At 41.1% G+C, this 9,060-nt stretch overlaps 1 protein-coding gene across 1 annotated transcript; it reads left to right on the top strand.

Moving 5' to 3' along the window:
• The first annotated feature begins 166 nt into the window (after positions 1-166).
• Positions 167-8,596, top strand: LOC113962890 (PAX3- and PAX7-binding protein 1-like). Its single transcript, XM_027673677.1, has 9 exons — positions 167-275; positions 951-1,150; positions 2,557-2,701; positions 2,853-2,974; positions 3,266-3,342; positions 3,603-3,669; positions 5,172-5,318; positions 5,714-5,868; positions 7,078-8,596. The coding sequence occupies exons 1-9, from the start codon at positions 167-169 to the stop codon at positions 7,193-7,195; spliced, it is 1,140 nt and encodes a 379-aa protein (XP_027529478.1). The 3' UTR covers positions 7,196-8,596.
• The last annotated feature ends 464 nt before the right edge of the window (positions 8,597-9,060 follow it).

Here is a 9,060-nt window from a genome sequence, read left to right as displayed (position 1 = left end):
TGCTGAGGGATTGGAATCATTGCCCAGTGCTGAGGGATTGGAATCATCATTGCACGTTCTGGGCGGGAGTTGAGCGTGGTGCCTGCCAGGACTCTCTCTGTCTGAACTGCCAGTTCAGTTGGCTTATCTGAGATGCCCTCCTATATTTGCCCTTGGCTCATCAAAGATGAAGAATAACTTGGCTTGGAAGGGACCTGGAGACGAGCTGTTTGAAACTCCCATGCACAGCAAGGCCAGCTTTGAAGCTAGATCCACTCTGAATACAGCCTATAAGGGTAAATATCCTTTTTGCTGGAAGGATTCACTTGGAGGAGACAGGTGATGCTTAGGAAGTCTTTCCTGCCTGGGAAGTGCCTTTCTCCAGGATGGCTAGGTGTTTTTTTTTCCTTTTCTTTCTGCATTCCAGAGAGGGCTGCAGGCTCTCTCTGTCTCCAGTATGAGGAGGGATAAACAGGTGTTACAGGCAGTGCTGGTGGAGAGAGCTGGTGGCAGGGGGAGAACTGAGAAGATAAAAAGTCTTGAAGAAGGACAGGAGGTGTGTCTTTCTCAGGCCCAGTGCTTTTGCAGCACTGATGCAGTTTTCCCTTGTAGATCTAGTATTCTCGACTTCAGAATAAATTTCCTTGAACTCCTTCCTTGTGGCATTCCAAGGGGTACTGGTGTGTTACCTGACACTGCACAGCCCAATACATCACCAATCCTGCATCTGGTGGCTGAAAATCATTTAAGGACTGTTTAAAGTGAGACAGTCTATTGGAGAGTACTCATGTGCTCATGTTTTTATTGCTTTGTATATTTTAGGCAGAAGGAACAGAACTTTTAAAGGCGGTGGGTTTTTTTGGTTTTGTTTTTAGGAGTTAGCTTATGTCAAGTGAACATCAAAGATTGTCTTGAAAGAGATATTATAGGGAATAGTTAATTAACTTATTGCTCCTTTTCTCCCCTGCCAGATCGTATATTGAAAGAGTCCAGCAAAGTTTTCGAAGATGTTTTGGAAAGCTTTTACTCCATTGATTGTATTAAGTCACAATTCGAAGCCTGGCGCTCCAAGTACTTCGCTTCTTATAAGGATGCTTATATTGGCCTCTGTTTACCAAAGCTGTTTAACCCTTTAATCAGACTTCAGCTGCTTATCTGGACTCCTTTGGAGGTAAGGTCGTCTGCAAGTAGCTCCTGCATAAGCTGCTCCACAGCGGTTCTTTCACACTTGTGCAGAGCAAAGTAAACTGCACCTCTGATGTGTGCTTCTCCTGAAGGGATGAAGTTTAAAACAGGCACCTCTCGTGGGGCAAAGCTTTTCTGGAGTTTCTAGGCTGTTATCCTCTGGTTTCCCAGCAGGCCAGAGTTCAATTCAGCATGTACCAGTACCTTCTTAGTGGGTGGTGTAGACCAAAGAGTCAAACAACATAAATAAAGGTGTCCTGGCCCATGGCAGTGGGTTGGAACTGGGTGATCTCTAAGGTCCCTTCCACCCTGAACATTTCTGTGATTCTGTGAAAATACATTTAGGCTCTAAAATACTTCAGAGAAGATTGTGACTCTAGATACGCTGTGTCTTCAGAAGTGGAAGTAAGAAACCTGTTCTTATGTTGAGTTACAACCTATGTCTCTATAGATTATATATCTTTCTTTCTCTCACCTACACCTTCATACCCTGCACAACTCTGGCTGGCAATTTCCAGGTCTTCCTCATAGTCCTCCTTGCCCAGTTATTAGGTAGGGAGCATGGGAGAAGCAGTACAGCACCCAGTATCTCTGGCACATGTTTGTTGTGCAGCCTGCATAGGTGTGCTTACATGAGATGCCACCAGGACAGGCAGTTCAGGTACCTTTTGACTCCCACTCTCTTCTTCCACCTTTTTTCAGAAGTGGGTTTTTTTCTTAACTACTAGGAGAATTTTTTATAGGAGAATTTTCTGTCACCTCTGCTCATTGCAGAGGGAGGGAAGCATAAGTCCTCTTCAGAGGGAATTCAGAGTATTAATTTTATTAATTTGATGGTTTACTTCATTAATCAAACAAGGGGAGATCTATGTTTTTGCACATTGTCCCTTCCCCCATTGCTATTTCTCTGTGAGTTTCCAGGCTGTCAAAACCAAGCTCACATTAGTTGGAGACATGGTGCAGAGTTATCAAGTCTAACTGTATTCACTACTCTGTTACTGCTCCTGGTAAGCATTTTGCTAAGTTAGAAAAATTTCAAGGTGCTCATAAAGAAGAGAGGTTTTAAATCCAGCAGTTATAATTTTATAATGCAGCACAATTGAGCTGTACTTCCCACTTGTACCCTGATCTGTGGGCTTTTATTTGGCTGCATCTATAAAGTAGAAGTTAAAATCTGTGGGGCAACAACTGCTAAAAAAATCAATCTTCTGCCATTTTCACTTTTCATTACATCTGGTGACTGTGTGGTGGCAGAGGGAATTGGTTCATTTGTTTTAAAGTTGTTTTGTCCTGTTTTGTGGGTGGTATCATACTTGCATACATAATACTTTTTCTATGTGTTGACTTCAAATCTCTTTTTAGGAATCTAACCTCAGTTCTTTTTTTGATTAGGGCAAGTGTCGAGATTTTGAAACGATGTTGTGGTTTGAATCACTGCTGTTTTATGGCTGTGAAGAGCAGGAGCAAGTGAAAGATGATGCTGATATTTCACTGTTGCCTACCATTGTAGAGAGAGTCGTTCTTCCTAAATTAACAGGTACAGGCTTGGAAAATGGGAGGGAAAGGGTTGTGAAATCAGATGCTTCTTTGTGCTTTCAGATTTTACTGTTTTGTAAATAATTGCATTAATGTCTCAATACCTGTATTTGAGTATTTTCAAAGTGGAGTAATTCTTTAATCTCTTACAGTGATTTCAGAAAATATCTGGGATCCTTTTTCTACCACACAGACATCTAGAATGGTAGCAATTGTACAGAAACTAGTAGATGGATATCCCTCAGTGGTGAACGCAGAAAACAAAAATACACAAGTAAGTTGTTTTTTTTTTCATAAGTACTTTGCCTAAGTTAAGGAATTTGAATTTATTTTTAATACACTTACTGTTGGAAAACACAGCAAGAAAGAGAATTTTTCAGCCATTCGATGCTCTGCAGCTTGGTTGTGGACAGTCAAGTATGGGGATAAATTAAGAGACTTTAAGACTATATGTGTGCTGAATATGTGCCTTTACTGTTTGTTCTTTGTTGCTTTAAAAATCAATTCTTGATATCTAACTACTAAGCAATGCCTTGGACATTTAAAAAAAATTTATCTGTTTCAGATGCTTTTGAAGGCATTATTGCTAAGAATGAGGAGAACACTAGATGATGATGTATTCATGCCCTTATATCCAAAAAAGTAAGTTTACTTTCAACTATGGTGTTAGATCTTTCTTAGCAAGTCTCTGCCTTCTGTCCATAGTTAACAGGGGTTTTTCCCAGTGTGATTCAGTGCCTGGATACAGGACATCTTTTGTTATCCTGCTGGTAGCATTTAGCAAAGACAAGGATGGAAGGGAATAATTATGGAAATGATGTGTGTGCTGGAGACAGGAAGCCAGAAATTCCAGACAGAGGTGTGGTCTTGGTTGCTCATTAAAGAAATCTCTTACTTTCCAGCATCTTAGAAAACAAGAACTCTGGTCCATATTTGTTTTTCCAACGTCAGTTTTGGTCCTCTGTCAAGGTAAGTCAGTAAATACATCTGGTAAATGTTTGGTCTAAGGCAGTGTAGCAATAAAATACTCCTCAAATTTGTGGAAAAGGGTAAATGGAAACCGCTTTAATTTTATTTGCAAGAACTCTAATTGAGGATTCTTAGTCTTTGGTAATGCTCTGTGCCTCTGCATTAGTCATTAGTGGTGACCCCCAGGGCTCAGCTTTGGGCCCAGTCCTGTTTAATATCTTCCCTGATGATCTGAATGAGGGGATCCAGTGGACCCTCAGTAAATTGGCAGATGACACCAAGTTGGGTGGGAGTTGGATCTGCTGGAGGGCAGGAAGGCTCTGCAGAGGGATGTGGACAGACTGGATCCATGGCTGAGACCAACAGCATGAGGTGCAGCGAGGCCAAGTGCCGTGTCCTTGGGTCACAACCACGCCCTGCAGCACTACAGGCTTGGGGACAGAGTGGCTGGAAAGTGAGCCAGCAGAGAAGGGCCTGAGAGTGCTGGTGACAGCAGCTGAGCCTGAGCCAGCACCGTGCCCAGGGGGGCAAGGAGGCCGGTGGCATCCTGGCCTGGATCAGGAATAGTGTGGCCAGCAGGACTGGGGAAGGGGTTGTCCCTTGTACTTGGCACTGGTGAGGCCACACCTCGAGTGCTGTGTCCAGTTCTGGGCTCCTCAGTTCAGGAAGGACATTGAGGGGCTGGAGCGTGTTCAGAGAAGGGCAGCTGAAGGAGTTGGGTTTTAGTCTGGAGAGGAGGAGGCTCAGGAGAGTCCTTCTCACTCTCCACAGCTCCCTGACAGGAGGCTGTAGCCAGGTGAGGGTGGCCTCTTCCCCCAGGCAACAAGCAACAGGATGAGAGGACATGGCCTCAAGCTGTGCCAGGAGAGGCTCAGGTTGGACATGAGGAAGAATTTCTTCACAGAAGGGGTGATTAAACATTGGAGTGGACTGCCCAGAGAGGTGGTGGAGTCACCATCCCTGGAGGTGTTTAAGAAGACTGGAGGTGGCACTCAGTGCCATGGTCTAGTTGGCAAGGGGGTGTTCATTCAGAGGTTGGGCTCCATGATCTCAGCAGAGGTCCAGCCTGGTTGATTCTTTGATTCAAAGTGAAAGCACTGTCATTTCAACTTGCACGTCACTGAGTGTACTCAGCCCAGGATTGTTGTGTCCTTGTGCTTGCCAGAATAAAATATACTGCTTTGGGGGAATGGGAGAGCTCCAAGCTGTGACTGTCATAGTTTCTTTCCAATAAAAGGCTGTAAAGAAAATTAGCTCCCAACTAAACAGAAAAGTAGAGACTCGTGTTGGTTGAACACCTGCTCTCCACGATCACACAAAGAGAACTCTTCTCTGGAATTTTGTGTTTAAATTGCAGCAGTGAGGGAGACTGTGTATTCTGAATAGGTTTGCAAAATATTTTAAAATAATACTAAATATTTTAAAAGTGTTTTATGCGTTCGATCAACTGTCTGGTTTCAGTACATCTTGAAATACTTATTTTCCCTGTGTTGTGTTTTCAGTTATTAGGAAACTTTCTCCAGTGGTATGGGATCCTTTCAAATAAAACTCTCCAAGAGCTGTCCATAGATGGGCTGCTAAACAGATATATTCTTATGGCTTTTCAAAACTCGGAGTATGGAGAGGACAGCATTAAGAAAGCTCAAAGTGTAAGTAAAATCAAACAATGCTTAAAGTCACAGATTGCAGTTGAAGGGACAATGTAGTTAAAACTTGAGGTTGCCTATGAAATTTTGGCTTTGATATCTCAAAAGTTGTGGTGTCAGTGAAAAATAGATTTTATATTTTTTTAATACACAAACTAAAGAAAGAACTAAAGCCATCCAAGAGATTGGCTCATATCTGTAGATGGCTTAGGTGTACTGTGGGTTTCAGATTTTTACTGCTGGGATTTTGGTTACTTTTTTCTGGTAGTTTTCTCGCTTGTTCGCTCATTTGGGCCTTGTCACTGCAGTCTTACCTGGCAGATTTCACAGATCATGTTACATAGCTTTTAAACTTTTTCTTACACTGTGTTTAACTTTCTTTTTCCTGTTCTGCCTAGGTAATTGCTTGCTTTCCTAAACAGTGGTTCAGCAATCTAAAAGGAGACAAGACTATTTCTCAGCTAGAAAACTTCTGTAGGTACCTTGTTCACCTGGCTGATACAATTTACAGGAACAGCATTGGTTGCTCTGATGTAGAGAAGAGAAATGCAAGGTAACTTACTTTGAGTTAAAGCAGTTGCAGTTCTTGTGATCTGTTTTATTTTGCCTGTGCATGCAAACATGAGTAACTGTCTCTGTCCTGCTGCATGTCTTTGGAAACCTCTTTGAATTCAGACTTGAAATATGTTACAGTGTGCTAGATGGGGATATTTTTAAGGTGTCTAAACCCAGCAACTTCTGGAAATATTGAAACACTGGTAATATATATTGCACTAGTGCTTAGTGTCAGAGATTCTTAAGGGGGTTTATAAAAAGGAGGGAGAGGGACTTTTTATATGGGCAGATAGTGTCAGGTCCAGGGGCAGTGGTTTTAAACTGCAAGAGGAGACTTTTAGGTTAGATATTAGGAAGAAATTCTTCCCTGTGAGGGTGGTGGGGCCCTGGCACAGGTTGCTCAGAGAAGCTGTGGCTGCCCCATCCCTGCAAGTGTTCAGGTTGGATGGGGCTTGGATCTAGTGGGAGGTGTCCCTGCCCATGGCAGGAGAGGTTGGAATGAGGTGATCCTTAAGGTCCCTTCCAACCCAAACCATTCTATGATTCTGCCAAATTTTGTAGCTGCTGTGTTTGGACTGTTTCACTTGGTGAGCCTGTTGCTGATTCCTGCATAATGCCTTCTAAATTCCAAACTGGCTGTGGTATACAGTGGAAAAGTTCTGACTTAATTTACACACCCAGCCAGATGAAGCTGCTTTGCCCTAGATCCAAGAGTCGTTTTGCTTGAATCCAATAACCAGTTTAATGAAAAGTTTGGATTGGACACGTTACTGCTGGCCTGAAATGCTATGGGAACAGCAACAGCACAGGAATAAACAGTCTTCCAGTCTTGTTATAGTCCTGTGTATCAGTGCAATAATTTGGGTTTCAAGTTTAAATTTTTGAACTCTCTCTTTTGATAGTCTGTTCCTAGATTTGAAAGAACTTTTTTTACCAGGTGAAAAGATAATTTGGTAAAAGTCTGTAGTGGAAGAGAAACATCCAGTTAGCCTTATTTCCATAGCGAGTTCTAATTTAATTTCTGTCTTCTGTCCTGCTTTTCCCCAGTGTTTAACAAAGCTGTTGCCATTACCCTCATTAAGAAAATATAATAAATCTGCAGCAGGAATATTAACTATATGGCTTCCTAATGTAATCTACTGTTGTAATATTAATCCATGTCATTGATGGTTCTGTTCCTGTATTGACTTCTCCTTCCTCCTTTTAGGGAGCACATCAAGCAGATCATAAAGCTTTTAGCAAGTATCCGAGCCCTGGATCATGCTGTTACAGTTGCAAATGATCACAACGTAAAAGAGTTAAAGATTTTAATAGAAGGAAAATAGACTTTTGCCACAACTCAGTTTGAGCTTTAAAACCATTCCTGATCTGTAATTTATGTACATATGTAAAGTTTCTTAAACTGTAAAGTATTGATCTTTGTTTTAATACAAAGTGCATTCTTATATACAGCATCCTTAAAAATAAAAATCATTGACTTCATTGAAAACAAAAATGGAATCCCAAGATTGTCATCTTTCCAGAAACCAACTTTTCCTTCAAGTTTCTCAAAATCTTGTTTACAAAAATACTTTGTGCCCATGATCAGTAGTCATCTACTCCTGTTAATTGTTCCATGGTTAACTGGAATGTGTATAATATATTTTGTGTAATCCAATGTATGCACATATTTATACCACCGTGTTGCTTTCACACTGGATATAGAGATGTTGTACTGTTGCAATGAGCTTTTCATTTGCTAAAAATTACTTATTTTGACAATAAAATGATCATATTATTGGTCAAAAGGGCTGGTAAAACATACAAATATGTGAAAATCATTTGAGCTGAAGAGTAGAGACACATTCAAATGGAACCTGACCTTTAAAAAGCAGCTCTGCTGCAGTCCAAGTGGAGCAGCTAAATGCTGATTTGTGTTCAGAATGTGGAACTCTGAAGACTGTTCTTCGAAAGGAAAATCCAAAATCGCTGCTGAATTATTTTAATGCAGGCAAACAATTAGAACTTGTGATCATTGTGCATGTGCAGATGGCAGCACTTCCTAAGCTCCAAACACCTGACATTTTGTAGGAGTAATGGTTTACCCCTGAACTCTGGACCCTCCTTTCTTTTGTAAGTTGCTTAAATCCACTGTTTCTGTCAGGATTTGGGGTTTTTGGTTTTGTGGTTTTTTTGTTTTCTGTTTTTTGGTTTGTTTTCTAATGTCATCCATGGAACCCGTTTTTTCAGATTATTGTGGCTAAAGAGGTCGAGCAAATTGAAGGTGAAAAAAACCTTGAAGTCTTTATATTGTAGTAAATATTCAAATGTTACACTTTCCACTAAATACCATATAAGAATAGTCTTTCAAAAAAAGCCCAAACAGGGATCAAATTTAAATGTAAATAAAAAAGAAAACACTTAAAAAAAAATCTGTTGATTTATATCAGAACACTAGTGACTTGATCTTGGGGTCCAAGGCATGGGGACAGCTGTAATAGCCTTGGGTTAAGAGCTATTTCCACATGTGCCCTCCTTTTTTTAGGGGAACTGTAGCAATTTGTGTAATGAGTAACGTTTGTGCTCATGTTGTGGTATAAATGAGTTACAGTAAAAACGTACCATTTGTCACATGCACACTGCTTTGGACACTGGACAGTTGTTTTTCTGAACTGTTGGGATTGATGGAGTACTCTCAGAAATACCTGCTTTTAAAAATTGTTTCAATAAACTCATCTGGTGGAGGAGTTGTTGCGGTGCAACTTGGTAAGCTTCTTTCCTTTAGGAAGGGAGTAAAGGAAATTGTCTGGGTGCTGGCTGACTCTCAGTGTGTCAGACAGAAAAGCTGTTGGTGCTGCAGATAATAGTCCTTGCAGTGGAGGTAAAGGCCAGACAGAGCTTTCTGTCCTGGCACTTCTCGTGTGGGAGCAATTCTTGGATATATTGTGTTCCGAAGGTGCTGTTTAAGTTTTGGAGGTGGGCTCCAGAAAGAGAATGACTCTGTTTTCCTTCGGGAAGGGCAGCACCCAGCACCAGTGTTGGTGGTGCAGACAAGAGGTGGCCCAGGGGAGGCAGGTTGGAACCAGTTTGATCAGGTTGGAACCGCCATAAAATAATAAAAATTTTTAAAAAATCTAATAAAAAGTAAAAATCAAATTAAAAACTAAATAAAAAAGAAAAAGGTTTCTTCAAATGGAATTGACCTGAGCCA

Source organism: Neopelma chrysocephalum, unplaced genomic scaffold (genome assembly GCF_003984885.1).
Source record: "Neopelma chrysocephalum unplaced genomic scaffold, ASM398488v2 Primary Assembly neopelma1_185642, whole genome shotgun sequence".
Classification (NCBI taxonomy): Eukaryota; Metazoa; Chordata; class Aves; order Passeriformes; family Pipridae; genus Neopelma; species Neopelma chrysocephalum.
Note: the sequence above shows the minus strand (reverse complement) of the source record. Positions and strands in the feature narration are given on the sequence as shown.

What these genes read in the sequence shown, in the direction of transcription:
- LOC113962890 (XM_027673677.1), top strand. Translation starts at nt 167, where the DNA reads ATGAAGAATAACTTGGCTTGGAAGGGACCTGGAGACGAGCTGTTTGAA. An exon ending in CGTTCTTCCTAAATTAACAG is followed by an intron (nt 2,702 to 2,852) that starts GTACAGGCTTGG and finishes AATCTCTTACAG; the next exon opens with TGATTTCAGAAAATATCTGG. An exon ending in AGTTTTGGTCCTCTGTCAAG is followed by an intron (nt 3,670 to 5,171) that starts GTAAGTCAGTAA and finishes TTGTGTTTTCAG; the next exon opens with TTATTAGGAAACTTTCTCCA.